Source organism: Haliotis rufescens, unplaced genomic scaffold (genome assembly GCF_023055435.1).
Source record: "Haliotis rufescens isolate VD_foot unplaced genomic scaffold, xgHalRufe1.0.p SCAF_5, whole genome shotgun sequence".
Classification (NCBI taxonomy): Eukaryota; Metazoa; Mollusca; class Gastropoda; order Lepetellida; family Haliotidae; genus Haliotis; species Haliotis rufescens.
This window is the reverse complement of record NW_025964223.1, coordinates 7420833-7443171: the sequence shown is the minus strand read 5'-3', so window position 1 is coordinate 7443171 and position 22339 is coordinate 7420833. Positions and strand designations below refer to the sequence as shown.

At 39.3% G+C, this 22339-nt stretch overlaps 2 protein-coding genes across 3 annotated transcripts in view; both read right to left on the bottom strand.

The window, feature by feature from the left end:
* The window catches only part of LOC124116581 (carbohydrate-responsive element-binding protein-like), a 42071-nt gene extending 39783 nt beyond the window's left edge, over positions 1–2288 (bottom strand). Inside the window, exon 1 of the mRNA XM_046477970.2 lies at positions 2188–2288. Coding sequence (XP_046333926.2) covers positions 2188–2223 — 36 coding nt within the window. The 5' untranslated portion in view covers positions 2224–2288. The remainder of the gene's footprint in view (positions 1–2187) is intronic.
* Positions 2289–14212: 11924 nt separating this feature from the next.
* LOC124116580 (carbohydrate-responsive element-binding protein-like) lies at positions 14213–19357 on the bottom strand. 2 transcript variants are annotated; one of them, XM_046477966.2, is made up of 7 exons: positions 19113–19357; positions 17925–18221; positions 17121–17199; positions 16873–16972; positions 16328–16457; positions 15945–16074; positions 14213–15406 (listed from the first exon to the last, which is right to left on the bottom strand). In XM_046477966.2, the coding sequence occupies exons 1-7, from the start codon at positions 19353–19355 to the stop codon at positions 15300–15302; spliced, it is 1086 nt and encodes a 361-aa protein (XP_046333922.2). In that variant the 5' UTR covers positions 19356–19357; the 3' UTR covers positions 14213–15299. The 2 variants fall into 2 exon arrangements, with proteins under 2 accessions (XP_046333922.2, XP_046333923.1); XM_046477967.2 differs by lacking the exon at positions 19113–19357 and adding an exon at positions 18498–18624.
* Positions 19358–22339: the final 2982 nt, after the last annotated feature.

Sequence of the window (22339 nt, the reverse complement as noted above, 5' to 3'; positions counted from 1 at the left end):
TATGTGTTGTATGGATCTCCCAGTACAGGTAAGTAAAATACGATCACACACTGGGAATGCTTATTCTTATTTTCTTCATTGACAACTAAGACATGGCAAAGGCGTTACCACAAGTAATTACATAGGTAAATGGGTAACATAAGACATTAAGCACAAACTTTTAAACACCCAAACCGTTATAACTTTTAACTACAAGTAGAATCAATCAATCTGTCAAATACATTATCAGGCATTTTGTATTATTACTGAGTGACAAATTAACTTCATTTTGATATGGGGTGTAACACATACACCCTACGACAAAAACAAATGTGATCAGACCTAAGACTGGTCTTTATGGGTATTTACACGTTTGATATACATATGACAAGGAATGTTATGGATAACTACCACTTAATCATGCATACACGGCGATTCAGGGCTATTTTTGCCCCTTCATTGGGTGAAGTGCTATATATACATATCTACCATACATAATATTCATAAACACGTACATCAGGCATGAAGGGGCAAGAAATCGCCCTCGTATTGCGTATGTATAATACAGAAGTTATGTCAAAACTGGCTGCACAGAATGGTCAGTCTTCCACTGACCCCAACATGTCACGTGACAAATCCTTAAAGGGTAACAAAGAAAGCCACAAATATATTGTCTCTTCCCCACTCGCTCCTGTATACTCCTGTATACTCCTGTACTAGGATATTAACATGAACCTTTCACTACAGCCCGTGCAAGATACACAAAGATTGCTTGTTAGCAGTCTGAATTTGTTTAATCATTATTTTAGAAAGTACCTTTTGTACGCAGACCGATTAATCACCAATACACATTAAATCTTCGAAAAGAGGAGACGAGCGTTGTGTTATGTGCTCGTGAAACAATCACACCACATAAATCACAGTATGATCACATATACATTGGCCTTCTATTAATATCCTCCGGGTAGGTACCGTTATATAAGGCCGATAAGGATGTGAGGGTGGGGGTAGTTGCTTGGGGTGGGGGTAGGGTAATCAAATATGGAACAGCCACATGACTGTATATGCATATTTGACCTTGAGATATTGACTTAACACCATACTTGCCTTGTTATACAATAGTTGTGCTTTAAAAGCATCTGAAGGGATATATATCCAATAATGGCCATGTCATGACATGTTCAACACTGTGCAATAAAATAACTCTATAACCATAAAGCTCATATGCTTGACCCCTTCCATTGAATATGCCTGTGTGCTAGGTGTTTTGTACAAATGTCACACTGGCAACCACATCTTATTCCACCGAGCAATATCGTCATTAAGATATTCAAAGTAACATTTAAACTTGATAATTACATCGTTTGCGTATTTTGTTATTTTAATAAACTACAAATGCATTACGACAAATGATATTTTACACAATACTATTCAGGATTTTGAAAACATATTTTCCAATGTATATTATACAATTTTATCGCCATCGAAAATGCATGTTTCATATATATAAGTTCATCTTTAAGTATTTATTTTACAAATTTCCTCCAGCGGACACTTTCTTTAACAATGTCATCTACTTCATTGTGTTACTGGTTTGTTACTCTGTATTACTTGAAGTGTCATACTCATGATGCGTAAAGGCTTAAGTGCGAAATACTAAGCTAAGCCACACTCGAATCTGTTTTGAAATCATAAAAGTTGTCATACGCAAAATTAAACATTTAACATTACAGATACAATTGTGCATTATTAATCTTTTTTCACACTTCACCACTTTTCACAAAGTTATTAATGACTCAAATTTCGGAAGGTTTTAAAAATTCTATTTCAAGTAATGTATTAGACCTTGTAATTGTTCAGCACAAGTGAACTTCGATCGCTATATCATAGCCCTCAACCAACAATTATGTAATCGATTTTTATAGCAATAATGAAATCACGATCCAATTACAATATAAAAATTCAATGGGCAGTGTGAATTTGGTATTCTTGTACATATCTAGATCTATATTACATCTCACGAAGTTTGCCAAATTTGATCAAAATTATTGTTCGGTTGTTTATTCAGTGTTGTTGCCGATCACTGCCGCAACACTCGTGCCTTGAATGCAAAGCACACGTGTATTGATAAAACTGCATATTGACATGATCTAATTTTCACGAATCGGCATATGTAAAATAAACACGCATTTAAGTCTACATACTTACATTCCTATGAAGTCCTGTCATGGTATAAAATGACATGTTTCGGGAACATCAAGATCTGTGTCCGCTACCTCCATGTGTTCATATTTTTTACCATCGTGTGGTTATCTTGGTAGAGTGACCTCCCTTGAATTGTTCACTACTGGTTCGAAATTAAAAATAGACACGTTTAGTTGGGCTGTCCAAAACCCCAGAAAACATTGTATATCATTGCCACTGTATCCCCTTGAAAAGGGCAAGGGTCTGGTATGAAAGTAGACTCGTTATATTTTGAAGCAACAGATTCAAACAAAAGCTGAAAGAAAACGCTGCGATATTTCATCACTACGTTTCTATCTTGTATATATAATTCCCGTGGCGTTGATTGGGCAATTGTTCTTTAAGCAGCATTCGGAAAAAAAGTAGTTTGGTATGTTCATCACCGTGCGATACATGCCTCGCATTTTACGCATTCACAGTGCGTTACAATCTCATTAAAATCATATCTTAGTTCTCGCTATCGCTAAACAAACAGCGGTAGCGAAAAATCAGATCTAATTCTAATGAGGTTGAGTGCGTTACATCATATAAGTACCGTTAGCACAGCTGATGTAAATACTGCATGCACCTATTTTTTGTCAAAGTTTTGGGAATGATATTCGAGTATATCAGCGCGAAACAATAACAGATTTGTAATGTTCTATTTTCTTGGGAAGACTATTTGTAAGAAAACTCCGTGTATGGGTTTTGTGATCTTTCTACGCCTTATCTATCCGAGGATAGAGATCGTAAATCAAAGCGAAGTCTGTTTGTCGGTTCGACAATCAGAATAGATGAAAACTAAACTGGGCGGCAAAAGAAAGTATAGGTCGAGTTCCATGATCGATCAAAAAATAACAAGAAGAGGTTTTGTTGTGAATTATAACATAATCTAATGAGGGGTAACAAATGGTTGATCAACCACAGTTTGAATGAAATTGTGCAATCACAGGTAATGTAAGCTCAAGTTAAACAATGGTGGGGTAAGAAATTTCATTTTCAAAAGGTATCTGAAATGTCACCAAAAAAATGTCAGACACACTACAAGTTCATTGTCGACACAGTTGCCTTCAATAGCGTGTATGACCTCCAGCTGCCTCAATGCATGCTGTGATACGCCGCCTCATCGATGACGTCAGTCTTCTGATGACGTGGACTGGAATCCGTTGCCACCCGTCTCTCAGGGCCTGCTGCAATTCTTGTCTGTTGACGGGAGGCTGATGGCGTGCTCTAATCTGTCTGTCAAGATGGTCCCACAGATGTTCAATAGGATTTATATCGGGTGAGTGGGCAGGTCAGGGCAAAACGTCAACGTTCTGCTGGTTTAGAAAGTTCCGAGTCAGTCTTACAGTATGGGGCCTGGCACTGTCGTGTTGAAACAATGTCCCTTGCTGTTGGTTTTGTAAGAACGGAAGCACAACTGGCTGCAACACTTGGTCTCTGTACAGCGCAGCGTTCAGGTTTCCCTGTATAATCACCAAATCAGTCTTCTGATCTCCACAAATACCGCCCCACACCATGACACCTCCCCCGCCGAATGGATTGACCTCTCGAATACACGCCGGAGCTAAACGTTCCCCTCTGCGTGGATAAACTCGTTCTCTGTCGTCATTTCGAAACAAGTTAAACCGACTTTCATCAGTAAACAGCACTCGACGCCAATTTCTTACTTGCCAGCGTCGAACCTGCCTCGCCCATCGCAGTGTCGGGAGTCGATGTTGACCAGTCAGTACCATTCCTCGGAAAGGACGATACGCTCGGATTCCAGCAGCACGAAGTCGTCGTAGTACTGTACGTTGGCTAATGGGATGTCCCAACGCTGATGCTGCCGTTGCCGTCGCCGTTACGAATCTGTTTCGCAGGTGAATGAGCCGTATCTGACCGTCTTCCAGTGGTGTTGTCGCTCGGGGTTGTCCGGTTCTAGGTCTGGCCTGTGTCCTCCCTGTCAGCCTGTACCATTGAATCAGCCTGGCTACTGTCAATTGTCACAGAAGCAGAGAAAGAGAGCCATCGGTGTGGCCGAAATTGGGGCAAACGGGTCCAAATTGCCAGAAGGTTTGGTTGTACACAGTCGTGGCATTTCTTTTGTGTGCTTTCATCACGTGTGGTTATACCCTGCAGACGAACGCATTTATACAGCTAACATGCACGTGCAGTTTATGCCAAAGGCGGGAAACCTGTTTCACCATTTTTTTGTCACCGCACGAGCGCCGTCAAAGGTGGCGCGTTCAGGTGAGGTGTTTTTTGGTACCTGTTCCTGGGCAGTCATCTTCCCAATACCCACTTTCCACTAGGAAAATTACAAATTGCCAACCCATACTTTCTTTTGACACTTAGTTTATTTCCGTTTCTTCATATCCTAAGAATGACACAGCATAATGACTGCCACGGACCAGTCTGTGCATTAAGGGCTTCATTGCAGTGAAATTTGATTAAATTCCGATTTCCGACAGGGTACCCCACTGCGGTAGAATAGGCATAAGACATATATGGTAAGAGGGTCTTAATGTTTTATTTTTTAATGTTCTTAAATGTGTTCCTACAACATTTTTTTCTGATGCTGCTGTTTAAGTTTTACTGTCTCGTTGTGAACATAAATAATATATAATATAGACCTATTAAACCTATTTTATTCTGGGGGAATATCTGTATCAATTCGTGACACGTTGGCTCAACATTTTCGAAGAATTTACGATCACTGGACAAACTGTATATTTTTCATTGTCAACACAAATCACAAAGAACAGATGTTAATTGTTGGGTTCCTATACATACACCCAAAAGGTTCGCCTAAATATAACAGTTCTGAAGAGACGGGTATTGAAATGTTAGAAAATAAATTACTGCAAATAATATTTGATTTTGGAGAAAATGTATCATTTATTCTGTGTGGGGATTTTAACTCCAGAACGAGTGACCTACCAGATTTCATTATGGACGACAACAGTCATTATCTACCAGTCTATGACTACAGTGAGGACCCATTTGATCTCCCGAGAGTGAATTGTGACCCAGAAACAAACAGATATTGAAGACAACTTTTAGATGTTTGTAAACATATGGAAATTCATATCGTAAATGGAAGAATGAAGGGGGACAACCCAAATAATTTTACCTACGTTTCTCACAGAGGAGCCAGCGTAATCGATTATTTTATTGTTTCTAGTAACATTTTCCATTGTATTGCAGACCTTTCGGTCGATACTATTACATGTTCTGATCATCTGCCAGTACTATGTTCCTTCGACAATTTATTTTGTGACACCACTACATTCATAACTGAAGAAATCAGATTTCAACCTGTCCCTAGAATCAGACAATTACGTGAGAACAAGGAACGACTTGAACAACTGATGGCTCAAGATAGCTTCAACAAAATTGTGGATGACTTTACAACTGCTTTGGAAAGCGATATTAATCTAGCTGTTACCAATTTAAAGGACATGGTCCTGTTTTGTGCATCAAATATGGGAAAGATATCAACAGGTAAATCTAGACCTCGAGAGCAACCTCCATGGTTCGACACACAGGGTGAAGATCTTAAGGTACAGAAAATCCGGGAAATTAACAAAGTTTAGAAAGTTTTCCTGCAGTGAAAATAGACTGGAATATATTGAAGAAAAAGACAAGTTCAAGAAATGTTGTAAAGAGAAGAAAATCGCTCATGAGAAGAAAATAGCTTCTGATATTTCTGAGGCCGCTGTAGGTAAAGACTGTAAAACATTTTGGACAGCATTGAAACATGCTCTCGGCAAACATTCTTCGAACTCAAACATTTCTCCAGACAAATGGTTGTCTTATTTCAAAAATTTATTGAATCCGGAATTAAGTGTAACATGTGAATTTGGGACTATAGTTACAGACTTAATTGAAAATAACACTTGTGAAAACTGCGAACACTTCCCATTTACTGACCAGTTGTTGTCAAGTGTTATCACAGAAACAGAGATCACTGATGCTATCTCAGGCTTAAAACAAGGCAAAAGTCCAGGCGAAGATGGTATTCCTAACTCCTTCTATAAACTGTCACACCCATATTTTACACCGTACTTGAACATTTTATTCAATAAGATATTTGATACAGGAATATTTCCTGATAATTGGAATATAGGCATGATTATCCCGTTATATAAATCTGGAAATACGAAGGACACATCAAACTACAGAGGAATATCCCTTTTGAATACAACTGGCAAACTATTTACTACAATACTAGAGAATAGGCTAAGATTATGGATGGAAATAAACAACTTGATATCTGAAGCGCAAGCCGGGTTCAGACAAGAATATTCAACTACGGACAACATTTTTACTTTGCAATCTCTTGTTACTGAATATCTCTCTAAATCAAAAGGAAGATTTTATGCTGCCTTCATAGACTTTAAAAAGGCCTTTGACTATGTCGACAGAAAAAAACCTACTATATGCCCTGCTCCAGAAAGGCTGTCACGGTAAAATGTATGTTATTCTTAAAAGTATGTTTAGCTCTGTGAAAGCATGTGTTAAAGTAGAGTCTGATAAAACAGATTTGTTCGAAACAAGGGTGGGTGTTAGACAGGGCTGTATGTTGAGCCCGATATTATTTATTTTCTTTAAAAATGATCTTGTCACTGAAATGTACAAAAATTGTCAAAATGGTATATTTATTTCTCAAGATATTGAGGATTTGATGCTGTTGCTTTTTGTGGATGATGTTGTACTCTTTGCTTATAATGTTGTAAGTCTTCAGAGGCAATTAGATATTTTAGAAAGTTTTTGTTTAAAGTGGGGTTTCCAGATAAACTTTAAAAAATCAGAAATTGTAGTTTTTAGAAATGGGGGTATTTTAAATCGCTTTGAAAAATGGTACTATAACGGCCGTTTATTAAAAACAGTTTCATATTATAAATATCTGGGGGTAATATTTTCTTCTAGACTGATTTGGACGAAATCATGTGAGAACCTGGCAGCTCAGGCTGTTAAGGCATGCATCCCTGTTCATAAATTATTCCAAAAAAAATTCATTCTTATCCTTCTCAACAGCTTGTAAAATATTTGATTGTAAAATAATAGAGCAGCAGCCCAGAGCACTTTGGTCAAACGAACAAGGCACCAATATCCGAACACAGGAACATTTACTGTGTAACCCAACATATTCATATATGGATGTCTGCCGAGGAGCCCCTGCTGCGTGTGGCCCCTGGCCCCCAAAAAGAAGGGGCCATTCAAGGACTGGATCAAACATTGGAGGTACCACATGAAAGTAAGTGTAAATGAACTGGTTCATCTCACAGAGTACAGAATGGGCCACGCCAGACAAATCTTCCTCTGCATAAGGCCTGCCAGACACCCCCAAATGTTGACCCTTAATGCACTCAGTGGACACTCTGGTAAAATTTGACTGCTATAGCCTGATAGCTTGGCTATGGATTCCTACAAACCCAAACATGCTTAGGTAGTCCTCAAAGCCTGCTATACGAATGGTAATTGACAGTCCCGAATACCATTTGGAAATCTCTTGGTGATAAACCTATGATCTCCGTTTATTTAGCAAGTTATCATCTAAAAAGCTGAATTCTGGCCAAATATTTCCATATTTATCAATTTTACATAGACGTCCTCTCTTCCTTGACGAGATACTATTGCGTCAGGAAAATCAAGTCTAACTAATGCAATGTAAATGATTGGTTGCACAGTTCTCGCTCGATCGTAGGTGTACCTTGTCGCACAAATTTATAAATGGCTTGAAAGTTCACAAATACGTTCGTACGAGTAAGCTTCAGAAGAGGAGCGCAAATTAATAAGGTAAGGGTTTTAGAAAAAGCTCTTTCTTTTAATCGTGGCGAGAAGATTTCTTTAAAAAAGTTCAAGTCAGATCTCTTTTGTGTTGACATTCCTGCAGGTTATGTGTCATCAAGCATTGTTTTGTCCATGCAGCATCCATTGATACAGTGAGCTAGTCTAATCTCGATATCTCGATAGGCCTAGCCTTTGATATAAGTCTAATGATACCATTGCATTGGGTTAGACTTGATCTCGTCAACGAAGAAAAGACGTCTATGTAAAATTGATAAATATGGAGATATATTTGGCCTGAATTCAGATTTTTAGATGATAAAAGTTGCTAAATAAATGGAGATCATAGGTTATTAAACACAATTATCACCCCGATTTTCCAGATCATCGTCCTAAAACATTTCCAAGTGGTATTAGGGGCTATCATTATCCATTCTGCAACACACAACAACAAAAGTGTATAGTGTATTTTTCAAACAAGTAAAGTTTGGTTTTCATTATTGTAGTACATGTATGGAATCAAGTCACAAAAACGCAAATGCTACAGAAAAGCATGCATTCCATGCAAATGTTGACTTTTATGCAAGCCCCATACATTTCATGTGCGTTAACGGGATTCTCTATGCATTGTTTAGCATCGTGCTGACAATAACCACTCAGAAAAACAACAAAATTACGCAATTATTCAACATTATGAAATGCCACGCTTGTCCGAAAACGAGCGTCTGCGAGCCATTGGTGTGCTTGAAGAAGGATCGAGTCAACGTGATGTTGCAAGACAATTTAACACCATTTGGTGTTTATGGCAACGTCGGCAACAGACGAATGCAGTCAGAGACCATCCTCGGAGTGGCAGGCCACGCGTAACCAATAATCGACAAGACAACTGGATTCGAACAACACACCTACGAAATCGATTCTAGCCAGCAACAGTGACTGCAAGAAGCATCCCTGGCCTTCGACGATTATCTTCACAAACCGTACGTCTCCGCCTCAGATGTACAGGGATTGTCTTCATTGTGTCATGGAAGAAGATCGGTTCTGGGGCGGCAGCGTTTTGGTATCGGGTGGGATTACAGCAAGACAGAGGACCCGTTTGATAGTGGTAGAGGTAAATCTCAATGGACAGCGCTACCGCGACGAGATCATCGGCCCTGTTGTTCTACCGTTTTTGCGTCGTCATGGCCCAGGCATTACCTTTCAACATGACAACGCCCGGCCTCATATTGCTCGACTTGTTCAGGATCTCTTCAACAAAAACAACGTGAATGTCATCCCCTGGCCGGCTCGTTCCCCTGATCTATCAGCAATCGAGCACATGTGGGATGAGATGGATCGGCGCCTTCGACGTCAACCACGTGTTCCACAGACACTCCAGGAACTTCGAAACATGCTCCAGCAGATATGGACAGATATCCCACAGAACTATGTGCGACGCCTGGTCCATTCCATGAGACGAAGATGTGTTGCTTGCATCGCAACCAGAGGCGGACACACACGCTATTGATTTGTAAATTGACATTTTGGCATGTTCATGTTGTTTTTAAAAAAATGAAATCACGCATTTAACGAAGTCAGTATGACAAATTAAAACCATTTGAACACTTACAGGAGTCTTTTATCTGTTGCAAGCCGAAATTGTTTCAGATTTGGTAAAACATAACTTTGCATAAAATCTTATTCAATGTCACAGGAACTTTTGTTGTTCAGTATATAAAAATCATGGCACATAGCATAATATGCCTATCTAGCTTGTAGGAATCCATAGCCAAGCTATAAGGCTGTAGCAGGCTTTGAGGACTTCACAGCTGATCAGATATATATTCACAAGATTCAGATTCATGCCATTTTAATTACATTTCAACGATAGGCCTAAACTATGATATCAATACTAGTATTCAGAGACCTGATTTTATAAATACGTGATTTTAATCTCAATAAAATCCTTCCATCTTTAAGAACAAAACATAAATTTGACCATCTGTTGACTCTCAGAGCTGATGTCCAATGTTTCATTATGCACACTGGGATTACAGAAGGTCAACTGTGTGGGGTGGGGTGAGGGTGAGTCTGGTGGGCCTTATGCAGAAGAGGATTTGTCTGGCAATGGGTATTTTGTAATAGAGTAGTAGAGTGTAATAGTTCATTTATGTTGGTTCCATGTGATACCTTCAATGTTTAAGCCTTATGCAGAGGAAGATTTGTCTGGTGTGGCCCATTCTGTACTCTGTGATATGAACCTGTTCATTCAAACGTACCTTAATGTGGTACAATCGATATATATTCCAGACCAATTTTACCCGTGTATACCTGAAGGGTCAACTTTTTGTGGGTGTCTGGCGGGCCTTATGCAGAAGATGATTTGTCTGGCAATGGGTGTTGTGCAATAAGTAGAGTGCAATTGTTCATTTTATGTTGGTTTCATGTGGTACCTCCAATGTTTAACCCAGCCCAAATTTTGGGACCCTCTCTGGGGGGTCTGGCGGGCCTTATGCGGAGGAAAATCTGTCAGGTATGGGCCGTGTTGTACTCAGTAACATGTACCTGTTCATCTAAACTTACTTTCATCTGGTACTTTGAATGTATACTCTAGTCAAATTTTACCAGAGTGTCCACTGAGTGCATTAAGGGTCAACATGTGGGGGTGTCTGGCAGGCCTTATGCAGAGGAAGATTTGTCTGGCGTGGCCCATTCTGTACTCTGTGAGATGAACCAGTTCATTTACACTTACTTTCATGTGGTACCTCCAATGTTTGATCCAGTCCTTGAATGGCTCCTTCTTTTTGGGGCCAGGGGCCACACGCAGCAGGGGCTCCTCGGCAGACATCCATATATGAATATGTTGGGTTACACAGTAAATGTTCCTGTGTTCGGATATTGGTACCTTGTTCGTTTGACCAAAGTGCTCTGGGCTGTCGGTCTATAAGTCCTATACTTTTATATGGTGCAGAAATTTGGGGGCTAAGGTATTTTGCATGTATAGAGAAAGTTCAAACTTCATATTTTAAATATTTTCTTGGTGTAGGTAAATATGCCTCAAACACAGCTATCTTATGGGAAACTGGCCGCCACTATATGTTTGTCCAGAGTCAGATCAGAGCTATAAAATATTGGCTAAAATTATTGCACATGGGATCAAATAGATATCCTGTACAATGTTATTACTTCCTTAAAAAGCTAGATGGGAAAGGTAAGCACAGTTGGGTGACAGATTTTAAAAATTGTTTATTTGTTAATGGTTTTTCATGTCTGGGACTACCAAAATGTTGGTGATGTAAATATTTTTTTGTATCAATTTCAGGAAAGACTAAAAGATGTTGCCTCTCAAAATTGGTTTGCAAAATTGTCTGCTTCCAAATATTTATCTCATTATACAAATGTTAAATCTTTGCTGAATGTAGAAAAATATATTGATTCTTTGCAGGATAAATCTCTCAGAAGAACCTTTTGTAAATTTAGGATTAGCTTACATCATTTTAATGTTCAGTTTCTACGTCAAAAACCCTCAGATAATGAAAATAGCGTATGTAGATATTGTAACAAGGGTTGTATTGAAAAGGAAGAACATGTCTTTTTCACTTGTGATTATTACAAGACTTTACGGAAACATTATATTACTCAACTACAGGATACGTATGACGGTTACCTGTCACTTCCAAATATTCTCAACTGCAAAAATGTCGATGTAATAAAACTGACTTAGATATTTAAATTTAGAAAATCGTGACTAAATTTATATTGTACTGACATTGTAATATAGGCCATATGGCCCACATTATCGAATAAATCTGTCTGTCTGATAAACCTTTTTTAGTCGACCGGTCTTGGATCTGTCGCGACGACAGTGGTTTATGTGACAACATTGACAGAACATGCACGTGGACGACGCAACTGAATCGAAAATCATAAATCAAATTTAAATCCTAAAACTACTTCCATAACGCTCGATGAGGGCATTAATAGTCTATGTTTGCGGTTTATTGGAAAGTTCAACTCCATACTTTCAGTGACATGCTTTAGTGGAAATCTTATAGGGTTTCTGCACGATCCATTAAAGCTTCGCCTTCGGGAAATGACCAACATTTAAAGAACCTTAGCACCTGAATTGTTTAAGCATCAATGCTTCGATAACCGTATTTAAAAAGAAATTCCAGATAAAACATGCTGAAGAAATACAAATATACCCGCACATGAACGGATTAAATGTAAAATATAATTTTCAGAGAGAGAGAGAGAGAGAGAGAGAGAGAGAGAGAGAGAGAGGAGCCATAGTTTCTTATAATACTTCTTCCGATACAAGATGAAGTTAAGACACAGTTAGTTAGTTAGTTACAACTGACTCATTTGCAGTCACTATGGAATCCCCCAATAGTCTGTATATAGTACTGAATTACTCCAATAATTTTCAACTAATGTTCACCTTCCAATAGTTTGATGGTCCTCCAATAGTTGCGAATGTCAGTCATATGTTTATGGTCCCTGGGACGGGTACGCAGAAACGCACCCGTTCACTCACCAGTAAGAGAAAACATATGCGAGGGGGGCGAGGGGGCGCAAGGTTATCGTGTTCTGGCTTCCATAAAAGGCAAATATGCTTGTCGTAAGAGGCGACTAACGGGATCAGATGGTCAGGCTAGCTGACTTGGTTTGATGCATGTCATCGATCCCAATTGCGTGGATCGATGCTCATGATACTAATCACTGGATTGTCTGGTCCAGACTCGATTATTTACAGACCGCCGTCATATAGTTGGAATATTGCTGAGTGCGGCGTTTAAACAAGAAACCAACCAACCAGCCAACGAACATGTACCGTACAGTTATCAACCGAAAGATGGCGTTTCTGGAAAAACGAAGTTGCATTGTTTGTTACCGTGTTCCCTTTTGATTCCGCAGGGAAATGATTGGAAATAAATTAACGTTTTGTGGTCAAAACAGAAGGCGACTGAATCTGTTTTTGTTGTCATGCTTTTTTTCCAGTCAAATACTTTGACTCAAGAGGAGGCGAAGTGAGCAGGACCCGTGAAGATCCGGGGTAGAACAAGTCTACAGCAACCCATGCTTGCCGTAAAAGTCGACTATGCTTGACGTAAGAGGCGACAAACGGGATCGGGTGGTCAGACTCGCTGACTTGGTTGATGCATGTCATCGAACCCAATTACATGGATCGATGCTCATGATGTCAATCACTTGATTATCTGGTCCAGACTCAAATATTTACAGACCGCCGTCATAAAGCTGGAATATTGCTGAATGCGGCGTTAAACAACCAACCAACAAACAATACCTGGGTGGGTGAGGGGAGGGGGCCTTTATTATTGCTCTTATATAGAGTATAGTGACGTGCATCCATGCGCATGCGTGTGTGTGGCTGCTTGTACAAGCCTACTGAGATACCATGCCGTAGTTTAACATGGATACCCCACTCGGACACAATATACTGACTCAGAGCCGACCAGTCCTTGTTTTAGTCCCTAAATGCCCAACGCCAGGCAGGGTAACAACAAGTACCACCACTTAACGCAGCAGGGGATCGAACCACGGCAGACGCTCTGTCCACAGACCTCTGTCACGGTCTTGTCACTTGAGTACGATGACATGTGCAATTAGCCATGCCATATATCGCCACAAGCGTGGGGTATACTGGGACCATGGAGGATGGGTTAGCCATGTTAAAGCGTTCGCTTGTCACTCCGAAGACCCGGGTTCGATTTCCCACCTGGGTACAATGTGTGAAGCCCATTTCTGGTGTCCCTCGCCGTGATATTGCTGAAAATTGCTAAAAGCGGCGTAAAATCGTACCGTCTACTCGAACCAGTCTGACCCAGTTTCTTAACATGGGTTGGTTGGTTGGTTGGTTTGTTGTTTAACGCCGCACTCAGCAATATTCCAGCTATATGACGGCGGTCTGTAAATAATCAAGTCTGGACCAGACAATCCAGTGATTAATATCATGAGCATCGATCCACGCAATTGGGATCGATGACATGCATTAACCAAGTCAACGAGCCTGACCACCCGATCCCGTTAGTCGCCTTTTACGACAAGCATAGTCACCTTTTATGGCAAGCATGGGTTGCTGAAGACCTATTCTACCCCGTAATCTTCACGGGTATTCTTAACATGGGCATTGGTTGTTCCGCTGCCCCATAAACATTTTACCAGCCACCGTCTAACATAAATTTCTAATGCTGCAGCATAGGCTTAAACGACTTTGGGAAGAAAACGAAAAACGAAAAGTATTTTGTTTATTTGAATACTTGTCTTTATTCAGACAAACGGACTAGCAATACACATCAACACTGTACATCAGCTGACAGTAGTTATGCTTGTCACTTGTCACAACGTTGCTGACAAATATACACAGACACATTGTTGCTAAACCATCCAAACTGAGCAGTATTCGAATGTCTAGCATCACATTATACAAGATACTTCCTTGAGAACAGTACAGGTAGTTCATTAAGGATCCAATGGAATAACATTAATAAAAAATATTCTTTATTGTCATAGAAGTCGATGTAACAAATACGTAAACAAGGTCTATATTAAAAATGTTCCTTGAAAATATACGAATACCGCGAAGTTTTACTGGTTACTGTCCAAGCTGTCAAAATACAAAAACAAAATATTTAAAAAAAAACAAACTTAAATAGAAAGAATATTCACTCGGGATTAATGACGAAAAACAGCCTTTTTGCTCTGAAAATCCACGAGACATGAATATTTACATTTCAAATTGAACAAACATATATTATTGATATTACGCGCATACACATGCCTCAAAGACGTCTCCAAACCTCGACATTTACCGATTTCATTTGAGAATTTGCAAATTTGACTTGAAATGGAAGTTTACCCTCAAAATGTTTGGCCCTTGAAAAAGAAATAACATGTCTCATGGAAAGCTCACTTAACATTCTTCCTTTTGAAATGAAAAGATAAAATCCGGACAACCAATTAATTCGTAGAAATAACACTAAAACCGGATTGTTTTTACCAGACATGGTGACAAGACATTGATCGCCCAGGAAAACATCAATCATTTAAACTGCTTCACCGGAAAGGTGATGAGAATTTCTTTTAAATATGTTCAAGGGCTTAAAATACAGAAAACATAACGTCATGTGACAAACATCGACAATTGTGGCAAGTCTCGGTTGTTAAATGCAGGTCTGTGATTCTATATGTGGGAATGGTGGGTGATGAGATGAGAACACGACTTGAGTATTTGCTGCCTCTCGAAGTCTTTTACGAAACCATTTACATATTCATAAAATAGTATTTACAGTTCTCGAGAAGTACCCCGAGGAAAGACGATACTATGAAACTGAGCTTTCTGTTGACTGGGCAGCTTCCTGTTGTAGCGTTTCCGGTTTTGTAAGTATACTGGTTTCCTTGCTGATACGCAGAACACCGCGCGTTATCACTGAAAACAAATGTACATATATGCATTACATTGAAAACAGTAAATCTGGATAATAACAGCTGAACATTTTAGATTTCCATCGTTCACGTTTGTTCGTCTGATATGAAGGATGACTTTGAAATAGGATCACAATGCATAACAAAGCAAGACAATTTCCTTCAATTACCAAGACATACCGATAAAAAATATTCTTAAAAAGCAATGGATAAGTAGGTCGAGTTTTAATTTAATATTTATTTCCTAACCACTCCAAACTAAATTGACAATTGTTCTTAATGAAAACACTGTAAACAAGTAGAGAGTATGTTTAAGTGCCCCAGGCAATAAATCACGAATGCCATTGCTTTTCGACATATCGGGTTACATCAAAAGTAAAACTTTGGTATAGATAATATGTCATAAAATACGAAACCGGAACCGAACGTACATGCGAACAATAACCAGAAACATTTAGCATCGGACGGTGACTTGAAAAAGGGAACTTGACATTTGACAAAAGTGAGAATACAACACGACAACGTCATGTGAAAATACCTACCAGATCTGAGATTGGCGAGTCCCAGGGTATCCTCCGTCCACTGACTGACGGAGGACATGAAGGACTGTAAGGTTGAGGTAGAGACTCCCGTTGTGTAGGTCTCAAATAAAGGTCTCATCATGAAGCTGAACTAAGTCGGGTTAAGGAAACAAATCCCACGAAATCTCATTTTCTAGTTTACAAAAGCGATTCAAAACCAATGTTATCTTTTCACAATTGACAAAATACCTTATTTTTCTAGAACCGGTTAATAAATAAAAGCACAGTGTATAGTTTAGAATAGTTAAATGAAGAAATTAGTCGATAAATGATAAAATAATTTGAAGCCTGAATTTAAGTCTAAAAATCATCAATTTTAAGTGTATTTCTTTCGTAAAGGATACGATCCAGAATTTCCAGTTTCCCCTCGTGCGATCCTCAACGTATTCTTTATACATGTTATCCATTGACTTGGTCTTGACGACACCGCCGTCAGCCTTCAGGCCCATCGCTGGGAGATCCTTCTGGAACGAGCTGTAACACAGAACACCAGAACATCACACTCATGTAAAAGTTGACGTCAAATGCTTTCGCGCTAAAACACCGACGTACATCAGAAGAAAGTTACATGTATTTACGAAACCACTTAGATATCTTAATTCATGCAAATTGCCATTATAACATTTCGGTAAAAATCTATGAAATGTATGTAACGACAGAGTTAAACAAATATTTTCAAATACTCAATTAGGTCCCTATTAAACTGTCACCACAAACCCAACTTCTGTTTCAATGAATCACCTACCTTGGTCGTGCTCGATAGACACGGCTACCTGCCTTTGACTATATAGAGCGCATCCATATAGTCGCGTCAAAAGCAAGTAACCAGTCTAGAGACTGGGCTCTGAAACAGATAGTCATGGTTACCGACATGCACGAGGACACTTACTCTATCTCTGCGGTCAAGGCGGCTATCTCAGCCCGAAGTTTCGACTTCTCCTCCTCGACACGAGCTCTCTCGGCCTTCAACTGGCGACAATGGTCGGTCGCTACAAGAGTGGGAGAGGAGTCAGAATACTCAACCGAATAGACTCGCTAACTATACTTGTCTTCAGTATAAATTGCCCTAGTCTGCCAGTAGGATACACATTATACGTTAGGTTAGGGGATTACGAGGGAAGATGAAACTGTTCTCACCTCTTGATAAAATTAGGGACTCGCTTTTCCGCTGGTTGTGGATTGGCGGGAGAAGGTCGCGGAGGTCATCTAAGTTGGTCTATGAAAATAAAAACATGTCGAGATGATAAACAAGGGAGACAACTCTTACCACCTTCTTTCTCCAACACCATCAGAAATGCTTTCCTTTTCATATGTGGGAATATATTCGGCCATCACCACAAAAGTAATACATCGTTGAAATTTTTCATGTTTGCAGAAGTTCCTTATGGCTCCCAATAATGAAATAATAATTATATCATAACCGCAAACATACGCGCAGATTTATTTAATGAATTGAATAAATGCCGGCAGATGTTGCTTGGGTAACTGCTGCTCCCTATAAACGATTTTGATATTGACATGTTGCACTGTGTAGCCTCATAAACATCAACATTAAAACCAAAGAGCGTCTCACAAGTCAATATTAAAATTGTTTACAGGCTGCAACACAGATCTACGGTTACTGCAGCCACAGTCAATCACTGGATTGTCTGGTCCAGACTCGATTATATTCAGACTATATAGCTGGAATATTGCGGAGTGCGGCGTTAAACAACAAACAGACAAACAAACAAACAAACAAACAAACCGCAGCCACAGGCGGAAACAATATGCAAATATGATGTAAATGTACAGTCAGTTATAAATATATAACAGATCAAATATTTTTCTTGGTATTTTTTGTTCAGGATATCATAATGATAAGCAGGTCCAGTAAACGAAGTTTTTAACATAAAATCTGAGGTCCCCACCTAAAAATCTCCCTCTGATCAAGACAAATACCTTTATCTTTCCACGACGCTTCACCTCCGCCCGTTTATGGGCGGGTCTCTTGTGACGAGGAACAAGGATTTCCTCCCTATCAAGCTCATCCTGCGGCTTCGGGGTGGATGGAGGGGTGGAATCAAACACGGGGGTTGGGATTAAGGTCGTTGGTTCCTCTGGCAAGAGAACATCGCTTTCACTCGGGGGCGGGGTCGTGGCGCTGTCCCCTGCCAGAGATCGAAGCAGATCATCGACTGCGTCGACCGAGAGGTCCTGGTATGGTTCATCGATCAGAGTCTTCGGAAACAAGGCGTTCTGGAAATGGAAAAAAATGTTGTATAATCAAGAGTAATATGCGGAATAAATAACATTTATGTATAAAGAACAGATCTATTCACACCGAAGAACAATTAAAAACAATACGATGACCGCAACATAAGAAAGAAAAATACTGACGATAACAATTATCATGAAAAGTACGGGCTTATTTAGAAAAGGGGGTCGAGTTTTAAAAAAACCAAAACAGTTTGTAACTCGAATGTTATAAGTGTGTATGAATATGATTAATAAACAGGATATAATAATCCATACTTGATTTGATAACATCTTATTCCACCGACTGCACGATGCTGGCATTTATTAGCAATCCAACAGAGCTTGTGTCACTCATGGAAACAGAAATCTGCCAGAAAACCAGACTTGGCTTCTTGCCAAATAAATATGCAAATTACCCCTAAACAGTCCTTTTACGTGAAACGGTAATATCACTCGTGATTCTGTACCACGTGACTATAGAGACCGCGTGTCGGCTCTTAACATGGCCATGTGATCACAGCGTCGTGCTATGATTGGTCGTAAGCTCAGTGTGACGTCACTGATCGGACAGTATGAGTATAAAATCAGAGGCCCCGTATCCGAGAAACTTTTACGGCGAGCTGCGGTTCGAGACGAGCAAAGAGTTACTGACGAGTCTTGTAGTACGAGGCTCACAAAGTTGGTTTTTCTGAGCTTGTTGAGAATCAAAGCTTTGCTGAAATAACAGTTGTCGCATTTCGCTACACTTTCCGTTAATATATACGATATATATGTTAAGAGCGCGTCTCAGAACAGTTGTCGCGAAATTCGAGTCTGTGGCTCCGCGCTTGGGAGTGAAAACAACAGATTGAAGAAAAGTGAATTTTTCATGGAATAATTGGAAATACGTACCTCGCAGTCAGGCTGTGGATTGATGTAAGTTGTCAGATCTAGATCCGACTGGTTGAAAATGGAGGCCCAAATCCCAGGCTCCACGGTAAGCATTCCTGTATTTCTACTTTTGTCAATTGAAGAAGTTCTCTGTACCACTGTCCACCATTGACTGTGAAGGTGTCGGCGGGAGAGTTGCGTTTTATACCACGTCCCAGAATGCATCGCGCGAGGTGATCTATTTTTAGCACCAGGCGCTTTCATGTTTGGACAACGCATTTCTATACGGATTCAATGCACTAAAATAATTATAATTTCAGGTAAGTATTGATGTAATTAATAAAACCATTATCAAAGATACTGGAAAAAGGTACAAAATCGAAAAATAGTCATCGGGTAACTCATTAGTAGAGGTAAACTCTTTAATCAAATTAGGCCACCCATTGGCAATATGCCTTTTAATTATGTACATCCTCGTTCATGAATCAATTTTATAACACTCTACACCAACATTGATCAATTCATTGTTTTGAATGCTTTCATAACAAGAGGAGTGATGACGTTATTGATCGTCACTATTATTAGCCTTACAATTGCATATACATCACATACATTGTTTATGGTATGGGTGTATATCCAAATATATTTTACCTCATTCCAACTTACAAATATTTTAAATAATCTAGTTTATGTAACATTTTTGTTTACAATATTTAGTTTAATCATGGCAGCATTGTGTTTGTTGGCATCCGCGTTAGTTTCGTATCCGCCATTTTGTTTCTTTGAAACAAATATAATTTGTCCTTCTGCATTCACCCTGGTCTTTAAATTTTGGCAATCAATATGAAATGTTCAAATGTACCTCAATCCATGCACCCATTGATGCACATATATGTTATTAAAAGAGGACAAACAATGGCAATACAGGACAAACGTGGCAATGCCCATGTTTATACCATAGGAACAACACTTGTATAATGTTACCTTTCAACATTATAGTTATATTTTTGTGTAGATTTCATTTAAACGTTTCCTGTTTGTCCGCTTTTTTAAATTTTCGAACATTTTCTATATTTGTTAAAACGTCTGTTAGCGATTTAAGCAGGATTGTTGTTATTTAGTCGTCCTCTCCATGGACTCCAATTATATGTATAAATCGTACATAAATTTCATATTATTCTTTAATAATATATCATCTGTTTTATATTGACAAACATATAGAATTGTATATAACACGTGTAAGGTTCAGAAAGACATTTGATACAAAAATGAAATGCCAGCTGAAATTAAGTAACATTCTACGTGTGATATATTTATATACATATTTATGTACCTGATATTACCGCTTGGTCATTCGTTTATTGTATGCATCCGTTTATTACAGTGTGTCACTCTGTTTAAGGTAATGGAGCCTAACAAATACTGAGTTGAATGTTTATATTTAAGTTCACTGTTATTTTATTAAAACAATCACAGTTCACACTAACTGACATTTATATTTAATAAACGGTCTATTTCATCAGCATACCATTGGGTTGTTTATGTTAACAAGAGGCGCAATATGGCGTCTATTGTGACCGAACTGGATTGGACTGGTTTGTTGAAAGAGCTATCATGGCGAGAAGCACATTTTTCACACAAGGTCAGAAATAGCATCAGTCGCAGTTGCCAGCCAAGTGGTTTCAGGCAGCCGTGGTATGGCTAACTGACACTACTCCATTTCTTTTATACTATTCCCATAACTCAACGCGTTCAAAACAAAGTTTGACAATGGCTATAGAGCTTGTGCAGTACAATTCTATATATCGAAAATAAATTTCTCAATTAGCGATAATTCAATGTTTACACCACAAAATATTATTTAAGATCCGTAGAACATTTGAATCAATCTGAAGGGCTTTGTTTTACTCTGGTGTTACACGTGATAGTGTTATCAGGGCGATGAACAAGGTTCATTCTTAATAATACAGCGTTCCTTATCTGCTTCTATAACCTTCAGGTTCACACTGGGCAAGGTCACCGCGACTTGTCCGAGGCTTAATTCGTTGTTATGGCAACCAGTAGTCTTTAATCCAGTTTTCTCATCGATTTGTTTGTTAGAAAAGCTCAAGCTTTCAAATTGGCATTTCTGCACAACGCGAAAACAGGACCGCAGACCCCTCCCGACCCCCCTCCCAACCCGATACATTGCCCCCTCCCCGATGATATATGAGCGTTGAATACAGTAAAATATAGCTGTCGTTGATGCAACACTCGACTAGCGCGTGATGCGACCTTGTGCTGATCAGGCGATCTAGACTTGCCAGGGCGTTAATGGAGGTTACACAAGCAGATTGTATAGGCTTAGCGGACACAGTGGTACTGTGCGATGTCGTTTCATTGGTTTTAATGAGGGGTGGAAATAAAGTACTGTCGTGTGTGAAGTTTCTAAGTTTATGTTCCATACCTATAATTTTAACTTCAGCTCATCAATTGCGAGATGAACGCAGAAACGGCATTCAGATAGCCAGTTTGGATTGACTTCGGGCCTTTCTACCACTATTTGTCCTCCAAACATGCAGCTTTCTGCACCACGAGGTATCGCTGGCGTTCCTTGCGTCAAAGACCTATCATATATACATAATGCTTTGCGTCAGCCTCGAACAGCTAACTATCGTCAACCGAGGCAGCTTTCGACGGGAATTACAAAAAAAAAGTGTAAACTGATATTTCCAGTGTCTTCTCCGGCCTTCGCTGTTTCGTGATCGCGGTGAAAAACCTACTATTACGTCATAAGCGATAGCACTATATACTGTTACGGAGGTGACCAAGCATGGTTTTAATACTTTTGACTTTATGAAAGCAAACTAGGGACCGACCTTTTGATACATTATTGCAAGGTGTTTTTCTTAAAAGATTATTCAGGCTCATAGTTTTAATTTAAAAAATATATTGTTTTGTAGTTGTAGCTGAAAAAATATCTAATCTCAATACATTGATAAAATCCTGGACACTGCTGTTTTTCCACATTTGAATGTAGGTATGGCATTTTACCTCGTGTAAATCTGGAGCAATGGCTGACCCGAACAACTACAGAGGTATTTCTATTACATGTTCTTGGCAAAACCGTTACTTGAAAAGGTGAGGAGAAATGGAGTTTAACGTCGCGTCCAAGATTGTTGCACTTGTATAACAACGTGCATGCACGTGTGTGTGTGTGTGTGTGTGTGTGTGGCTGCTTGTACTAGTCCGGACTGATGTCGATTTAT